Consider the following 17,985-nt stretch of genomic DNA (forward strand, 5'->3'; position numbering starts at 1 on the left):
CGACTTCTTCCCGGACGTCCACGCCACGATTTGCCATCGGTTTCTGGACGAGCAGAGCTCAAGAGCAGTTGCTGTGGTCGTGAGTGAGGTGGTGTCACTTGGCGATGAAACTCCAGAAGAAGAAGCAGCGGCGGCGGTGTAGCGCTGGAGCCCCCCCCCCCCCCCCCCCAGGGAACGGTATCCTGAAAGCAAGACCAATCACAAGTTTCCAGAAAACGTTTCCAATGCGTGGTAGTCGTCTACAGAAATCTCGGATTAACCGTTTTGTTGATGGAGGTGGGGAAACTTACTGAACGATCGGTACGGCACGTATCCTCTTCGTGGACTTGGTGGTGTCTGGCTAAGAGTGGGAAGCTGCGGGATATTCGTTTGGTTGAGTATTCATTCTACGGGTGTGCCTTATATATTACGCACGTAATTGGGAACTGCCCTAAGAGCATTGGATCCGTCCAGAAACCGTCGATGTTGCAGAGAGAAGAACTTCCCAACGCATCCAGTGGACCTGTCTCTCGACGACTTATTACGACTCGTGTGTACGAGTATTCGATCACCAGAAGATACTTAAGTCAAATCTGTCGTGGGATAACACATTCAGACGTGGAAATACTGTACCATCCTACCGGATTAACAATACCTTGCCTCGACGGTCCACTGAAGGGTGAATTGTGAGCCTAGATCCAAGTGCCGCGGGTGGAATGGATATATATTGCTCGAAATGCTATCCTCCTTGCAGCGATAAGTTGGGATGTTCAACAACTCTGCTGGCCACACATAATCATCAGTGGAAGTGCTCCAACAACACCGGCGACGCTCTCCGATCAACAACGGCAGTGAGTCGATTGTATACCCCGACGACAGCAACACTCCCAGCACCTCATGGTTCACCCTGAGCCGGGTGTAGTGCGACGACGAGATAATCGCCAGGTGCTTGATGCAGAACCTGACAACGTGGTCTCCGTGATCTTCCGCAGACTCCGACAGCCACAGTCTCAAGCATCGCTGCACTTCCGTCGAGAATACCATGCTGGACGACGACTCGAGAAACGGATTGCTACCAAGAATCTTCGCACCAGCATCCAGAAGCAGCGTCGCCTTCATGTTGCGGTCGCCAAGCGAGTCTGTTGTTGAGGTGGCGGCTATGAACAGAGCCGTGCTGCCCAACTTGTTGAGCAGGACCATATTTGTTTCTTCACACACTTCAGCGTCGTCGAGTGGCTTCTGGTCGTGCCATCGACGGTAGTAGGCAAGCAGAAGCTGCAGCTCGTCCGGTGACGAGTATCGTGCTGGGTAGTGGAAACACGACTCACCATCCAGTGTGTGCAGAGCAAATAGGTCAGCTTGTTCGTTTAAAGCGCACAGCAGTTCAGCGACTTCAGGCTTCTGCCTCAACAGCGCGCGATGCAAGGCCGTCTCGCCCTTGACGTTTTGACAGCACACCTCGACGTATCCTTCCTCCAGCAGAAACTCCACGACTGTCAGCGCTCCTTCATTGACAGCGATCATAAGAACTGACCCGGCAAAGTCCTCCCCCTGAGGAGTTGGCACGAGCTGGTGGTGGTTTAGCATGACTTAGCATGTTGATGTCTTCGGTGCGTATGACGAGCTCAAGTGCGGTAACGCCGCCATTGTCGGCCACGCGGAGCTGCGTGCCGTGCTGTAAGAGCAGATTCGCGACCTGAAGACTCGACGACTGGATGCAGTGGTGTAGCGGCGACCCCCCTTCCTGTTGTACCAACCAACAACGATAAACACGGGTCAAGTGCTGAGTAAGAAAAAGTAAGTTAGATCAGAAGAATTAGACACGTACCTCGTCCTTAGCGTCGAGTTGTGCCCCGTTCTCGGTTAGCAGTTTGGCGACCTCATACACCTCGTCCATAGTTGCATGGTGCAGCGCCGTCTTGCCGCCGTGGCACCGTTTGTTCGGATCAGCGCCGAAGCGCAGAAGGAGCTGGATACGACCAAGAGTAGACCGCACACGCTCTGCGTCCTCTTCTCGGCACTGAAAGGGTAACAAAAGTGATGGTTAGTGGGAGCATTGAGATCTACTATGCAACATACAGGGACGTACGTCAAGCACTAGGTTGCGCTGGATGGCCACTCTTCCCCGGAAGATACAGCGTGTCGCCTGCAGGTTATGGCGCATGACCGCGAGCATGACAGCCGTGATGCCAGTGTCGCCTCCAGAATCCGGATCCTGCCCTTCTTCGAGCAGATACTCCATGATCTTTTTGTCTCCGTGCCATGTAGCTGTATGCAGAGCTGACGCCCCAATGGTGCTCAAGTGAAAACCGTCCCAGCTGCAAAATCTCGAGGTCCACAAGACTTCAGCTTCATCGGGCGGGTCCGCCGAATTAACATCGATCTTCTGTGAAACAGCACATTCGGTACTGAGTCCACAATACAGATGAGCGCAGTTTGAACTTGTAGAACGTTAACGTACCCGGTCAAGGTCGAGCCACTTCGGGCATTTTTCGCGCAGAACCTTCATTCGGTCGACATCTCCATTGCTCGCTGCGTGTAGCCATTCCCTCTCCACTTGAAATTCGCTCGATGACGCGCACTGTTTCTCTTGTACAGCCATAGCAACGAGTTTGCAGTATCTTTCGCTGCAATCAAGCAACTAGTACGGTACTTTCGAAGTGATCCAGAGCCGCGTTTTGTAGACCACCTCTGAAGGCAACTCAGAGCTCGTGCTCTTCATGTCGGGGCTTCGTACAGCGCACGGATCACCAAAATCGTTGAAACACCCCGCAGACGAGTCCAGATCTTTGCGTTGCCGGGGTGGAAAGCCTACCGTTGCGAGCACTCCCGCGTGATGAGCGTCTGGTTTTGTGGTCGCCTGCTGGACAGCGGTTTGTTCTGCAGACAGCAGAACCACCCGCTGATGAGAGCATTGTACGAAGAGCTGGTTGTTGTTAGCAAGACTAAACGACTGTAATGTACCTCACCAAAAAGAAGAAAAAAAAGAAGAAGAGCTGGTTGTCGCCTGGATGGGGCTAACATAGCTGCCGAGTTTTGATATGCTTCCTTGCGAGACACAGTGAGTTAAGAACTCTTAGCATGCTAAGGTAGACTTTTTTACACGACAGACGTTTCGGCTGTTGTCTGATAATCGAAATGCTATTTGTCTCTTGACATCCACGCGTCCACAAGCTCTCGGTGCAGTGCCAGCAGCAGTAAGTGATTCTGCTGCCCACTTAGATTCTGAACACGATCGAGTAACTTTGGCAACGAGCCGCAATTGAGCGGTAGACTCAAAAGCAACGGGATGCTAGATTTTTTTATCATATACGGAACTGATCAGTGATTGGAACAGGTTCTTATCTTGGTTTTTGTAGGGACAAAACAAATGTTACGGTAGTGAGCGGTTGTGAGGAGCGTAGCCATAGCAAACCCGCGCGGGGTGCCCGCGAAGCAGGGCCGCGCTGTATTTGCGGAGGCGGGCCCAGCGACGAGCATTCCAGCGAACGGACCCGTTGCCGCAACTCAGAGTTAGTTTTCTTTATGCGGGGGTCTGGGGGGTGCAACCCCCAGAACACCTTTTAGGAAATCTGTTCAAATCTCTGATCAGTTCCGTATATGATCCAATCGGGACTCCCGATCCCGTTGGTTACTTCACAGTGCAGTATTGCCGGACGAGTTGATGCACTCCAACAATCTCATGAATGCGTTGTTTTCCTCCGTTACCCCGATCTGTTGGCACCAGTCCAGCAATCTCTGGAGCTCGTCGGGGGAAGAGTGCCGCGCTGCATAATGGAGACAGGACTCACCGATGCAGTTCGCAAGCGTGCTTGATTTCCGAGAGTGCGAAGGAATGCTGTCACCTCTGGTTTACGTTTGAGGAGTGCGCGGTGCATTGCTGTCTCACCAATACTGTTCTGGTGGTCAACTTGGACGTTGCCTTCCTCCAGTAGAAACCTCATGATAGGTAGCGCACCTTCATCAACGGCGGCTATACAGTACGGGTTCGACGAACTCAAACTCTTCAGGTAATTCAATACAATTGGCAGCAAAAATTGTGTCGTTCGTACAGATGGCCAGCTGCAGCGGCGTGGTGTTGGCCTTGTTTGAAATACCAAGGCTGGTACCGTGCTGCAGCAGTAGATTTCTCACTTGCAGACTCTTGGACTGGATGATGTGGTGGACTTCCATCCTGTATCAAATCGTATTCAACATAAGATCTCGTCATTTGACGTGATCATATCACTCAACTACAGAAATCCGCACCTCATCTTGAACATTGATATACGCTCCATGTCCGATCAACAGACTGGCAGCGTCGTACGAGTCGTCCGTTGTAGCAAAATGCAGCGCTGATTTGCCACCGAGGCATTGTTTGTTCACATCAGCCCCAAAACGGAGGAAGAGTTGGATCCTGTCGGTAGTTCGGCGGTTCCTCTCAGCGTCTTCATTTCGACACTGTACAAATCACAGTTACGCGTGCACTATAATAACAACCTGAGGCCGTATCACGATGAAAAAATGAGTTCTGCACGTACATCCATGATAAGGTTCCGCTGAATGGCCACACGATCACGAAACAGGCAGCGCGTAACCTGCAGGTTGTGGTGCGTGATCGACAGCATGATCGGGGTCGTGCCAGTACCGTCGTCTGTGTCCGGGCTGAGGCCTTCTTCCAGCAGGTACTCCACGATCTTGTCCTTGCCCTGCCACGTAGCTGTGTGCAGCGCCGACGCCCCAATCGCGTCGAGGTGGAAGCCGTCCCACCTGCAGAACGCGGGCGTCTGCGACTGTCTAGCCGCACTTCTGTCGTCAACTTTGACTTTCTGTCCAGCACTCAGACGGACACTGAGCATTTGACCGCATCAGGCAGGTCCGGTACGCAGGCTACTAACCCGATCGAGACTCAGCACGCTTGGATACTGCAAGCGCAGCCGTTTCATCTGTTCTACATCGCCACTGTGCCCAGCATCAAGTCACGCTTGCTCGATGGCGGCCTTGCTAGAAACTGCGTCCTCGTCGGGCTCGAGCTGCATCGATAGTTTGTCGTGTCGGTTGAAACGTGAGCTGTGTTCTGTTGAGACGTGAGAGCGAGCCGAGATTTTCCAAAGTGAGGGCTCCGAGCGTCGAGTACGCCAGCGAAAAGAAATCGCCCCAATCCATCTGAACAGCTCCACTATCGGGTGGTTTCGAGCGCCGCGGCTTCCATGCTCGGTAGGATGCCGTGTCCCTTCAAGTGAGACTGCCGACCCTGAGCTTGCATTGCGAGGGTCCCAGATGGAGACTTCGTTGCTGCAAGCGTAACGACATGCATACTGAGCTCGACTACTGGTGAGGCGCCGGCGTGGGCCTGTCTGCTTCGTTGACTGACGAGGCTCGGGCTAGACCGGCTTTGAGGACCGTGAGCGCTACACGACACTGTTACTCCAACTTGATGCGCGATTGCTCGTCATTTCCCCCCTGCCGCAGACCAGCTCGTGGGTTGCTCTTCGAGACCGAGACGGTTGGCCTCAATCCGTTGTTCAACGCCGACAATCCCATCGTATCTCAAGTAGACTATCTTTAGAACTTCCCGCGAAATGCGTATCCTGCGGCAATTTACCCATACAGATTGGTGACTAACAGTACACGTAGTACCGAACCACCAAGCTAAGTACTGTACAAAGTAAAGTTGAAACGGGGTCTCACAGTACTAGCGACTGAAAACTGCCACCCCACGCTTGTTAAACTGCACCTCGGCAACTCGTCACCAACTGGTTAGATTTCCTTTACCGGACAATAATACTGTGCCGTGCCCCTAATATCGGTTCATGGCTGCACTTTTCAATTATTCTGAATCAGAATCTCTGATAATCGTTCCAGCCAATCAAAGCGCTCATAGGTCCCACTTCAAGTTATGTCGCACGCACGCACCCAGCAAGGATCCCCACCCTCCACACTTAACAAGTTCCCTCGCGCGTGCCTCAAGCTCCTCCTCTTCCAGGTCCTCCCCCCTGTTCTTCGATGAGCGAGCAAGTGGCGCTCGGCTACACGGCGGCCGTCGTCGCCGTCTTCTTCTTCGGCACCTGCTACGTGCCAGCCAAGACGTACGCGACCTACGGTGCGTCAAATGCCGTGTCGTAGGTTCCATCTATTTGTGGCGGATCTAATTTTAGGCATGTGGTGTGGCGCACGCATTCTGAACTTGTGACAGATGGCATCATCTTCCAGTGGTTCATGGTACTGTAAAGATACTCCACAATTGCTAAAATGTAGCCATCTTGCATTACCGGCGGTTTAACTCGCGCTGTTCTGCTGCAGTGCTCCGGCATCTTGATGGTGGGCATTGTATGGGGGCTCCTCAGCAACAACTGGTCGCAGTTCTCCCAGTCAGGCATGTTCACCTTCCCCGAGGGGCTGCTGGGCGGCGCGCTGTTCGCCATCGCCAATCTGCTGATCCCCACTGTGGTCAACACGCTCGGCCTGGGCGTGGGCTTCATGCTCTGGAACGCCACCAACGTCACGCTGGGCTACTGCGTCTCGAGGCTGGGGCTGTTTGGTGTGTCGCCGACGATCCCGAGCATGCCGTGGGTCAGTTTGCTGGGTATCGGCTTTATGCTGGCGTCTATCGCCGTCTACGGCACCATCAAACCGACGCTCAAGGCGGCGAAGACCAGCAGGAGAGTCAGGAAGACCAAGTCGAAGAGCAACGGAGACACGGAAGGGAACGGGGAGGCCAAGGTCCACTGGGAGTCGGTGGGGAGCAACAACAGCCTGACCAGTTCTCTGGGCGAGACCTCGCCCTTGCTACCGCAGTTCGCAGCGGACGCAGAGCTGGCGAACGTGGCGCTGGTGCGTCGTGAATCGCTTCAGGAATCGCTGGTGCATCCAGAACTGCCGAATTTCGGCCCCTACATGATGCCCAACGAGCTGGGTGAACACGTGGAATTGACGGATGCGGGCGCGGAGAAGACACGGAAGGCTTTCGGTATGGCGATTGCACTCCTGGTAGGTGCCTTCCTCAGCTGCTGCCTCGTGCCGTTTGTCAACTGGAAGGACAGGTGCCGCCCGTCCGACCCCGCGCTCAGCAGCCCCATCGTCGAGACGTGCAACCCACTCAACTTCGTCTTCTCGCAGTGTCTGGGCGTCTACCTTACCAGCACCATTGTGTTCCTGCTGTACTCGCTTTTTCACCGGTTCGTGCTCAAGCGCTCGATGCCTCGAAGCGTCATGCGGCCTGCGTACATTTGCGGCGTCCTGTGGGGCATTGGACTCTGTGGCCAGCTCTACGCCATCGGCCAGCTTGGTTTCGACCAGATATTTCCTATCTGCTCCATCGGCCCGGCCATGGTGTCGATGCTCTGGTCTGCCGGATACTTCAAGGAGATCCAAGGCCAGAAGAATTTGTACACATTGGCGCTCGGCACAGTGCTCGTTCTCATTGGCACGGGCCTGCGTGTCATCTCCATGTAAGAAGACAAGTAAAGGACAAATCAAGGACAAGTATCGAGCTGTTTAACCAACCGCCTGGAATTCGGGCGAGACCCAATGAAGCTGACTATGGAACGGATTCCTCCCAGTATCCATTATTTATAGGGCCAGTACTGAGCGCAAGTCAAGCTGCGGTCGTTACGGAAAACGTCAAGAACGTCAACAAGAGGTAGCGTGTACGACGATAGCTCATTTTATTTTGGTGTATTGTGCTGCTTCTAACGTCAGTTCCTGGGCTATTTCCTGTCCTAGACGAGGCGAGTAGTAGGCCGACTGCAGCCAGCACAGCACATCGCAACCTCGACGACCAGCAGAGGATGGTGGCGGCCAGCTACTCGAGTAGCAAGAGCAAGTCGAGTGAAAAACACTCGTGGGTGCTGTCGTTGAGTCGGAAGTCCGTCGGTCGAGTTCACAGCCCCTTCAGCCTCCACACTCGCGTGGCGCACGTGTTGGCAGAGGACCGTCAAGATGCGTTCGACCCAGGCTCCAAGGCTGTCATGGTGTGGGACCACGTGCTGCTGCTGTGCCTTCTATTGGAGTTGTTCTTGCTACCGTACTTCCTGGCTTTCCAGTCCGAGGCGATGGAGATGGTCTCCAGTCTGTTCGTGCTGGTGTTCGCCTGTGAAGGCGTGTTTGCACTGGACTTGTACGTCCAGGCTCATACAGGCTACTACTCCAACGGGAACCTCATTCGAGACAAGAAACGCACCATTCGACGGTACGTGCACTCGGTGCAGTTTGTACTCGACGTCATCGCCGTTTTACCCACTGAGGCGCTTGTGGTTGGATACCCGAGTATTGTACCGAGACTGTTACTCCTCAAGTTGCTGCGATGCTCCCGACTGCCACACTTTGTGTCGAGTTTGGACGAGTTCTACGCGAAATATTTCGTTGGGCTCAAGCTCTTGAAGGTCCTGGCATCGACGGTGTACCTCGCGCATGTATTGGCCTGCGTCCGCTTCAGTTTAAATGGCGGCGAAGTGGAAAGCCTGATGGAGAGTGGCTCGCATCTCGAACAGTACTTAGGGTCGCTGTTCTGGAGTGTGGGCATCATGACGGGGCTGTTCGAGGGAGAGCTCCCTCATCGTAGTACTGAGCTCATGTTCACAATAGTAGTGGCGCTCTGTGGCTTCTCCATGTTCACGACTCTGGTCGCGACGATTTTCGTGATCTCCAAGTGCGAGAGTGGTCAGATGGAAGCCATGGAGGCGAGGATTAATCAACTTGTCCACATCTTCTCGTTCCATCGTGTACCGGAAAACCAGCAGACCCAAGCCATCGAGTACCTGAAAGTACGTATTTAACTATATTACTATGCTCATCTATTGGAAACTTACAGATAATGTTCTATGTTTTCCAGCGTTATTATACTGACACGGAGGCAAATGATCGCGAGACGGCGAAACTTTTGTGTCCGTCCATTGCAACGGACATCCAGGTAGACCTCCTAAAGCCGACAATCGCTCAGATCGCGATCTTCGATGGCTGCAGCGACCAGTTCATCGTGGCCTTGGCAAGTCAATTGGAGATGATTGCTTTGCCCGCACGGACTACGTTATTCTCGACGGGGGACTTTGGTGACGCCATGTACGTGGTTCACTCTGGAGTGCTGGCAATTGTGGTGAGGTCCATGACGGTACGGGAGATTCGGAAAGGCTCGTGGTTTGGTGAGTTGTCGGTCTTTTCCTCGATGCCACGCACTGCCACCGTCGTCTCGACGACGTACGTAATTCTGTACAAACTATCGAGGTTTCACTGTGAACGAGTGCTGGAAGGGTACCCAGCGTGCGCGAAGCTGGTAATTGACCACGTCCAAGAAGTACTGAACCAGCTGAACAAAGTTGACAGCCAGCCTAGCAGTAGTGTGGCGTCTACTCGTTCGGACACGCGGAGGACGAGCTCGTCCATGAGACGGGCGTCCATTGCAGCGGGGGTGGTAGCAGGAGCAGCGACGTTGGTGAAAGTATTGTCAAAAAGAGGAAAAGATACCATGACATCGTCTCGGAGGAGTATTCTACCTTGGAGAAGAAGTGTCATCAGTCCAGTCCCACAGGATGGAGCACAACCAAAAGCTGAGCCCAGTGTGATCAATGCAGTGCGACTAGAGATGGGCCAGTCCGCCTCGACTGATAGTTCGTTTCTCACATGGAATGCAGGCAGCAACCAGACCGTGGTGAACCCGTACGATCGCCACCATCACCCTCGATCAGCACTTCGCCAGGGTTTTGGCTTCTGGCGACTGATTCTATTCCGAAAGTGCATTGATCAGCACTCGAAAGCTCGCAAGTGGTGGCTGTTGCTGCTGTTGTCCAACCTGTGCTACGGCTGGATCATGGTCCCAGTTCAAGTGACTTTCCCATTGTGGCAGCGTCCGTCCTGGATAATCCAAGCAGTGGATACGATCTCGAATGTAGGTCTGTGGCTTGATTTGGTGCTGAATTTCAGTCTATCTTTCATGATCGACTCTGAGAAAATTATGGATCCGGAACGGAGCGCGCAGCGATACTTTAAGCACGGTTTCGTCTTCGATCTGCTCTGTGCCGTACCATTCGAGTATCTGAACGTGACAAGGTACGGCTTGCTGCGACTTCCTCGGTTGCTCCGTATTTTTCACTTAAAACGGCGTTTGAAGGAGATTGGGCACTTTTTCCCGTTCACCGGGCGACGGCAGCTTATGCTGCTTGGCGCGCTTTTGTTCATGCTATTCCACATTGTTACCTGCATCCACTTTGGAATCTCGTACCTCGAGGGATTCAACTCGCACGAAGAAGAAGCGTGGATTTCCCCAGTAAACGTTTGTTTGAAAAGGTTGAATGCAAGCCACTTGGAGAATTGCAGTGGCGAAATATTCAACGAAGCCACCGATCTGAGCGTGCTCCATGCTATCACCGCTCTGGAATATTCACGTTCACTATACTACGCGGTGGGGGTGCTGGCTTCTCCAGGGAGAAGTGTAGAGCCTGTCACTGACGTTCAGCTGATAGCAGCGTTGATTCTCATGCTCAGTGGCTTCCTCATCACGGCTGTCGTGGTGGACAACGTCCAGAAGCGGTTCACCGCCTCTGCCTTCGAGCAAAAAGAATTCTTCGCGACTAGCACGCGGATCCAGCTCTTCCTGCGTCGCCAGAACGCCCCGACTGTGATCCACCATCGGGTCAAGGCGTTTCTAGACTACTGGTGGTCTTCCCACCGAGGCGCTGTAATCGGAGAGTTACTTGCTGATCTCCCACGGCCGATTCGACTGGATTTACTGCGAAGTATTTGCTTGCCAGTACTACAGACGTTAGCCCTATTGCATGGCGTACGTCCTGTACTTGACAAGCTCGAAGAGGTTATGGTGGAGAATGCCAAGTTCATTCTGTACGGACAAGGCGAGATCGTCTATCGTCATGGAGATTCGGTGGTTGGGATGTTCTTCCTGCTGGAAGGGGAAGTTTGCCTGGTGGAGAAGGGCGAGACGTCCCGTGAAGTCCCCCGCGGAGGGTTCTTCGGCACAGCAGCTCTCACGCAGAACGAAAGATCGGAGGGTTATATGGAGCATGTGAGCGCCAACAGTGGCTGTATCTTGCTTTTGATTTCTCGGGAACAGATCCAAGCTATGGAGGCCATTTTCCCTGAGCTTGGTGAAGAAGCTCTCGCCCTTGAGCAGCGATTACTGGGTGTTAAGGTATCCAGCATGAAGTTACAGAGACAAAAGCGGTTAAACTCCAGCGGCGAAGAACGGACGTCGCGAGTTTTCCACAATATGATCTCGGAATTCGGAGAAGTTTTTTCAGCTGTACACGACCCAGACTCGTGGTTTGTTCTGGCGTGGGAGACGTGGGTGTTTGTAGCGATGACGCTGCAGTGGGCGCTGATCATGTTTCAAGCTTGTTATCCGCTAGGAGATGGATACGTCAATGCTGATGCGATGCTGATCTTTTTCGAGATTTCATTGATTCTGGACATGCAGATCCGATCGCGACTGGGGTACTACGAGTTTGGCAACAAGGTGATGGATTACCCGCGCATCAGACGCCAGTACTTGCGGTCGCGCACGTTCGTACTCGATATCGTGGCGTTGCTGCCTCTCTATATCGTAAACTGGTGTCTGCCTGTCAACAAGCGATGGGGTCTTCTAAACGTCAACAAACTGTTGAGGCTGTTCAAAGTGCCCCGACAATTCCACGCGTTGGAAACGAGATACGTCAAGCACACGACGGAGTTGCGGTTATTCAAGTTGCTCTACTATACTTTCATGCTGTCTCACTTTCTGGGCTGTATCTGGTTCAATTTCGCATCAAAAGAGGCGGCTCCCCGGTTTGCAAGCACTGGCGATACCAAAGAAACAGCTTTTGGGGGGAATCACTGGCTCCCATCCAAGCACTTGGAGCACGGACCACATATCCTCCAGTACATGGCCTCGTTGTACTGGTCTTTCGGCCTCATGTCGGCGTCAATGGAGCCGGAGTTCCCTAAAACCACAGCGCAGTGCATCTTCAGCGCTATCACCATGACCTCCGGCTTCTTCCTCTTCGCCTACGTGATCGGTAACTTCGCTGACATCATCGAGCTCAAGAGCTCCGAGACCAGAGAGTTCGACGCCCAAATGCGAGCGATTCGTCAAATGCTGACGCATTTCAAGATCCCGGACGCGCTTCAGCAGCGCGTGAAGACGTTTCTACTGTTCAAACGCTACCACACCATCACCCAAGAGGACCTCCTCGTGCACTGCCTCCCTCCCTCTTTGCTCACCGATATCCGACTCGTTCACCTGAACCCGATGATCGAGAAGGTGGAGTTCCTTCGGGGCATGGAAGGGTCCATCACGCGGACGCTCGTCTCTCAATTCACGCAGATTTTGATCTCACGAGGGGAATTTGTCTGCAAATTTGGAGAAAGTGGCAACGACATGTTCTTCATCTTCACTGGTTATGTGAACATCCTCGTGCCCGCGAGGATAGCCAATCGTCACTGCAGTACGTTGAAGTCTGTTGTAAGAAACCTGGTGGTCAAGCAGGGCAGTGGGGCAACGTCATCGAACAAAGCATTGTCGCCAAAGATCCTCGGAATTGGAGCAATTTCTGAGCAGCAGCAAAAAGGACAGGAACAACTACAGAAGGTGAATGAGCTCTACGCGGGCTGCTACTTTGGCGAGAACGAACTATTTACCAATGGTAAACGCAACGCGTCTGTACAAGCTCAGACGTCGTGTATTTTGTACAGATTGTCGCGTGAATCCATGGAGCTCGTGTTTGCCAGGTACCCAAAGTGGAAGCAAAAGGTGCTACGGATCGCCAACATCCGACGCGAGCAGGAGCGACTCGTACAGCTCTCGCGCGAGGAACAACGGCGCGGTCTTGCGACTATCACTGGTTTGATGCTATCTCGCGTAGATATTATGAATGAGAGGGCTGAGAGGTTGAAAGAAGAGCTGAACCACGCGCGACTCAAGCGCAGCAACAGCGCACGCTTCACAGCAATCAACCTCACCATCGGGAACTGGATAAAGCGGCGGATTCTACTACCGCTTACGAATATTTGCGACTGTCTGGTGCTTGGCGTCCCTGTTCAGAGCGATTTTCACCTCAGTTGGCTTCGGTTCATGGTGTTCTGTACCATGTTCACAGCAATCATCGTACCGTATCAACTGTCTATGGATGCGATGGATCGGATGACAATAATCCCGACTATCGTGAAAGCTTTGGGGTTACTCTGTGAAGTGGCTTTCGTGTTGGATGTGTGGTTCAACTGGCACGTGCAAGAATCTCCGGCAGCGCTGGAGCTCTATGAACAAAACTTACGCAGTGTCTACAAGAAGCAGCGCATGATGTTTGATATCATCGCAGCGATCCCCGTGTACGGCTTACTCATCGTGTTTAACGTCCATCCATGGCTCAAATTACTGCGCTGCGTCAAGATCTTCAACATCATGGGCTACCTGGATGAGCTGAATCGACGCAATGTGGCCAACGAGCTCACTCGCTTCATTCACGTGTGGGTGATGTATCTATTAGTCATCCACTGGGCCGCTTGTGCTTATCTCGCGGTCGCTATGGAGGTTGGTTTTGGTACGGAATGGGACGCGTGGCTGCCTAGCCAAGAGCTCGAGATCTCTGACCCCGAAGACCCGTCACCCTCTCAACTCGCGCGACGATTTCTGCGCGGCCTCTTCTTCGCGACAACCGCGTTCGTCAAGAAGGCCCGTAACATGGCGCCCGAGTCCGCGTCGTTGTACGCGTTCCAGATCACCATGTCGTTCACAGGCCTCATCACCATGTCGTTCGTGATCGGCGAGCTGGCAAGCCTCTTTATCTCGTACATCGGCCTTGAAGTAGGCTTTCGCAAGAACCACATTGCGGTCGAGCTCTTTCTGGCAAGATTACGTGTCAACGACCGACTTAAATCCCGGACGTACGCCTTCATGACGTCTCTGTGGTCCTCCCACGCTGGCGTGAATTATGAGGAGCTCCTGGAGGAGTTACCGCGTCCAATTCGCGCGGCTTGTGTGCTCCATGCGTCGAAAGAACCTCTTGACTGGTTTGTCATTAAAGTGTTCCGTCCGATCTGCTGGGAGGGAGACCAAAGTATCGCGGCATTTGCGCTCTCACTCGCTGAAAAGCTGAGGTTTGAGGGCTACCCACGGGACGAGAACGTCATCACGGAGGGAAGCATCGTGTGCGCCATGTACTTCGTCACCAAAGGGTTTTTGAACATGGAGAGCAAGTCGCTACTGGATCACCCTGTGGGGCTGCGGGACGGGAGCTACTTCGGAGAGCGCGGGTTGCTGAGCTGTACCATCAGCGCGTACACTGTGCGAAGTGTGAGAGCCTGTGACTTGTTTTCTCTTAGCTCGGAGGCGTTCGCCCAGGTGATGCAGCAGCACTCCTTCTCGAGGCTAGCTCTTCAGCTGTGCAACTGCGCGTACAAGCATTTGAAGGCCAAGCAGACTGTGAATTGCTCGAGGGGCGACATGGAGGAGCTCTGGGGCAAGGCGCTGCTGCTTGCCGTCCACGAGACCAGGAAGGAGCAGCCACTGCGTACTGCAACAGGTGAACTATCGGCGGAGAAAGTTGGGGAGGACGCTGCCACTACCACGGACGCTGCAGCAGGAGCAACACCCGAATTCACTGCCGCTGCGTCGACTTTTATCAGTGGCGTTGCACTAGCAGCTAGCAAGAGAAGCGAGCGCCAAAGCACATCCGAGCAAGGAGACATGCCGACCACGGATATGGAGCCGGCGCATCTGAGTGCCATGCTAAAGGCCCTGAACAGCAGTGAGAGCTGCTTCGAAGCATTTGCACCTCTGCTGCATATCAAGTTGGCGTCCGATCCATTGAATTGGACCACAACGTTAGCGTCTATTGCGGCATCGACTGCAGTCCCCGAAAGAAAGTTTACACCTGAGGAATAGAGCTGCAGCATTTTGATACACACTGATACCATTGTTACTCAAAAACGACACGTTTACAACTACAGTAATTAAACACTGGCGTAGCTCACAAATATTCCCAGTCGGCAATATCCGCTATGTCTGACTGGGAAACACTCGAATACTCGGACGATTCCACTGTACGCGCGTGGGAGGAGATGGAGCACGATTTGTACGCCCTGTACCCCGCCGCTTGATCCCTCGCCGCCTTCCTGGCGTCACAAAATGAAGCTCTGGTGATGCACGTCGTGCAGAAGGCGAGCTTGCGTCGACAGAGCTTCCCTCCAGGTGCAATAAAGCTGATCTTCCAATGGATCTTGCACGAGAAGCACACGGAGCCGTAGCACATTTTACACGTGCTTTTACCGATCCGTCCTCTGAGCCCCGAGCTCGTGTTCTTGTTGCACACAACGCAGTTCTTCTTGCGCTCTTGCTGCAGCCCCAGCGATCGCTGTTGCTGCAGCATCCACGACATTTTCTTCATCTGGCCGCAGTACACGAGGTTGTTGGTCGAAAGCAGCGTATCTGTAGCTGCTCGAACTGCAATAAACCGTCGGATATCTCCACCAGGGACCATACTGCTGATGCCGAACACGTCGATGACGTTGGGACTGATCTGGCGATAGAACCCGCAGTACGAGAGCTTGGCGCGGATGACGTTCAGACGTGGCTTGGTCTGCGGGAACTCGATCGAGTGCTTGAGGTGGTACCCGACCCGCTCCCCGTTGGCGAACTGCAAGATGCCAGTGGCCTCGATGTACACGAAGTCGCGCGTCTTGATGAGGTTCGTGGACTCGAACGGGTTGTCGAGCGTGAGCCACTTGACGATGACGGAGCGGAACGGATCCTGCTTGGTTGGCTCGACGATGGGGCACAGGATGGCGGCAGCGTGAACGTCGTGGACGTACGAAGCTCGGATGCGCATGATGTCCAGCGTGGGGTTGACGCAGCCGAACATGAGGTCGTCCAGGCGACCGAGAACCGTTCCGACGCGCAGCAGCACAGGCATGTCCGACCTGGTGGGGGCGGTGCCAGGGGCGTTGGCTGGGTTCCACGGCTCCATGTCCTGGTCGCTGGCCTGTCGACAGCGGTCTTCGTACACGTGCAGGTCGTTCTTGGACTTGAGGTGCTTCCAGCGCTGCTCGTCGACCTGGCGCGCGTCTTGGACCACAAAGTCCTCGTACTTTTCGAAATAGTCCTCCACGAACGCATTTACGAGGTTGTTGAGCTCGCGCTTTATATCCCGGGTCAGGTACAGGTCCGGGTACGGGTTCTGACCGATCCACTCCTTCTTCATCGTCGTTATACTGGTGGAGTGAATTGGCGAGTGAGCTCCTGGATGCGCTTGGGGTCTGGAACGGCGACTACTGTGCGGTAGTCATCTGTGCAGACGGTAAAGACTGACGCGAACCAAGCTGTAGACAGTCTTATCCTGTTTTTTAGGGGATTAGCAGGGTGCTCTAGATGTGGCAATGTGTGCAGAAAAAACACCGAGTGCCTCATTCAAGGTTCCGGAGGGTGCCTCAAAACGCTAGATGGGTACATTTGGACTTGAAGCATTTTTCGATAGAAAAAAACGTAGTACCCTAACGGTAAGGCATTACTTAGGACATAAATCTAATAGAATGCAATGCAAGGAATAAGACAACAGTTACATGGGCCAAACTGGTACAACACAAGCTAGTGACTTATATTGGCGCTGCCACAAAATCTTTGAGCGAAACAAAAGCTTCAACGTTGGTTGCAATCAAGGTTGTGCCACCTATCGTTGATACAGGCTGTGTGTTGTAGTTGAAATTATGCATTAGTGCAATGCATGGAAGAAGTAAGTGATTCATAGAAAATCTGCAGGCCGGTCGCCATGCCTGCAGCGGGATGCCAACAAGCGTGTGGCATGAATAATTAACGTGTACCACACCAAGCATATGCATCTGGTTGAGGCCATTTATCTTAGATTTGTATGAAAACCCTAGTGGTGCCTCAAATTGCGAAAAGTAATGCGCCTCAAAACTCCGGATTGTGGCAAAGAGGCATAAGTGCCTCAACTAGAGCACCCTGGGGATTATGGTGGAATGTATGGAGAAGTCGCACACCAGATGACACGAACAACGAGGCCACAAAGACAACAAGAGGCGCAGCTTGTGATCGATGAGTGCTAGCCACACTTCACAATGGTCAACAGTGGCTCGTGCCACGGCGTGTACAGTACTACGGCGCCGTAGCAGATATTGGTTCGACCACTGGAAAGACTACTCAATTGTTATTATTTGTATCAACGCAACCAGTGTTGATGCTCCGACACTCTGAGGTTTTGCGTTACAAGCGCACGACCCATGGTCATCTTGTCTCGTGGGCACCGGTACCCAGTAAGCGTATGTAGTTGTTGCCTTCGCACGGATTCCGCTAACTTCGGATGGGGGCGGGTGTCGCTGTTGGTTCGTCAGGCGTTGATATTTGTTGATCTGCTGAAGTTGATTTCTGCTCGGCGAGCGCAACGGGGAGCGAGGTGACAGTCGATCGTTGGGCGAGTTGGTGCTCGGTGACCGTATTTGTGTGACTGGCGTTGACGGGTACCGGTAAGTGCTCGGCAGTCGGATTGCAAGTCAAGCATGACCGGATGGGCCTGTACAGTACGCCCCCCGTCATATTATAATACGGTCAGTGACTGGTGTCCTCTATGCGTCGCAGTGGACCACGGCGGACGACAGTACGCGCCAGATTCCAGCCTTTTGCCACGACCACACGGGCAAAATACGACCTAAAATTCTTGCTTAGGCCGGGCGGATTGCAGTATGCTTTGTTCTAAAAGTCCAGAAATTGTCACGGACTTGACCGCCATTGATGAAGGTGCGCTACCTATCGTGAGGAGGAAGGTTACATTCAAATCGATCACCAGAACAGGGTCGGTGAGACAGCAATGCACCGCGCACTACTCAAGCACAAGTCTGATGTGACAGCATTCCTTCTCACCCTCAAAAACCAAGCTCTCTTACGAACAGCATCAGGCGGTTGTCTCCATTACGCAGCACGGTACTCCCCCCCCCCCCCACGAGCTCCAGAGATTGCTGGACTGGTGACGACAGATCGGAGTAACGGAGGAAGAGAACGGACTATTGAGATTGTTGAGCTGAGTCAACTCTGCC

At 53.3% G+C, this 17,985-nt stretch overlaps 6 protein-coding genes across 6 annotated transcripts; 2 read left to right on the forward strand and 4 right to left on the reverse strand.

The window, feature by feature from the left end:
- Positions 1 to 1,570: 1,570 nt before the first annotated feature.
- PHYSODRAFT_433854 (hypothetical protein) lies at positions 1,571 to 1,954 on the reverse strand (the record flags this gene model as incomplete). Its single annotated transcript, XM_009520184.1, has 2 exons — positions 1,571 to 1,719; positions 1,804 to 1,954. Coding segments are annotated over 2 exons (300 nt in total), but the record flags the coding sequence as incomplete, so codon positions are not given.
- Positions 1,955 to 2,023: 69 nt separating this feature from the next.
- PHYSODRAFT_487043 (hypothetical protein) lies at positions 2,024 to 2,581 on the reverse strand (the record flags this gene model as incomplete). Its single annotated transcript, XM_009520185.1, has 2 exons — positions 2,024 to 2,362; positions 2,441 to 2,581. 2 exons carry the CDS (start codon positions 2,579 to 2,581, stop codon positions 2,024 to 2,026), a joined length of 480 nt encoding a protein of 159 aa, XP_009518480.1.
- Positions 2,582 to 4,203: 1,622 nt separating this feature from the next.
- Positions 4,204 to 4,817, reverse strand: PHYSODRAFT_246126 (hypothetical protein; the record flags this gene model as incomplete). The annotated part of the gene is made up of 2 exons (XM_009520186.1): positions 4,204 to 4,419; positions 4,500 to 4,817. 2 exons carry the CDS (start codon positions 4,815 to 4,817, stop codon positions 4,204 to 4,206), a joined length of 534 nt encoding a protein of 177 aa, XP_009518481.1.
- Positions 4,818 to 5,964: 1,147 nt separating this feature from the next.
- PHYSODRAFT_556064 (hypothetical protein) lies at positions 5,965 to 7,509 on the forward strand (the record flags this gene model as incomplete). The annotated part of the gene is made up of 3 exons (XM_009520187.1): positions 5,965 to 6,061; positions 6,155 to 6,180; positions 6,262 to 7,509. The coding sequence occupies 3 exons, from the start codon at positions 5,965 to 5,967 to the stop codon at positions 7,411 to 7,413; spliced, it is 1,275 nt and encodes a 424-aa protein (XP_009518482.1). The 3' UTR covers positions 7,414 to 7,509.
- Positions 7,510 to 7,748: 239 nt separating this feature from the next.
- Positions 7,749 to 14,824, forward strand: PHYSODRAFT_478862 (hypothetical protein; the record flags this gene model as incomplete). The annotated part of the gene is made up of 5 exons (XM_009520188.1): positions 7,749 to 8,189; positions 8,256 to 8,723; positions 8,792 to 9,461; positions 9,642 to 12,358; positions 12,518 to 14,824. 5 exons carry the CDS (start codon positions 7,749 to 7,751, stop codon positions 14,822 to 14,824), a joined length of 6,603 nt encoding a protein of 2,200 aa, XP_009518483.1.
- A 64-nt stretch (positions 14,825 to 14,888) lies between these two features.
- Positions 14,889 to 16,136, reverse strand: PHYSODRAFT_541040 (hypothetical protein). Its single transcript, XM_009520189.1, has one exon. It carries the CDS (start codon positions 15,903 to 15,905, stop codon positions 14,910 to 14,912), a length of 996 nt encoding a protein of 331 aa, XP_009518484.1. The 5' UTR covers positions 15,906 to 16,136; the 3' UTR covers positions 14,889 to 14,909.
- Positions 16,137 to 17,985: the final 1,849 nt, after the last annotated feature.

The sequence above is a fragment of the Phytophthora sojae genome, assembly GCF_000149755.1.
Source record: "Phytophthora sojae unplaced genomic scaffold PHYSOscaffold_2, whole genome shotgun sequence".
NCBI classification, from domain to species: domain Eukaryota; phylum Oomycota; class Peronosporomycetes; order Peronosporales; family Peronosporaceae; genus Phytophthora; species Phytophthora sojae.

Bases quoted from the DNA above. Each gene is read 5' to 3' on its own strand.
- PHYSODRAFT_541040 (XM_009520189.1), bottom strand. From the start codon at position 15,905: ATGGAGCCGTGGAACCCAGCCAACGCCCCTGGCACCGCCCCCACCAGG.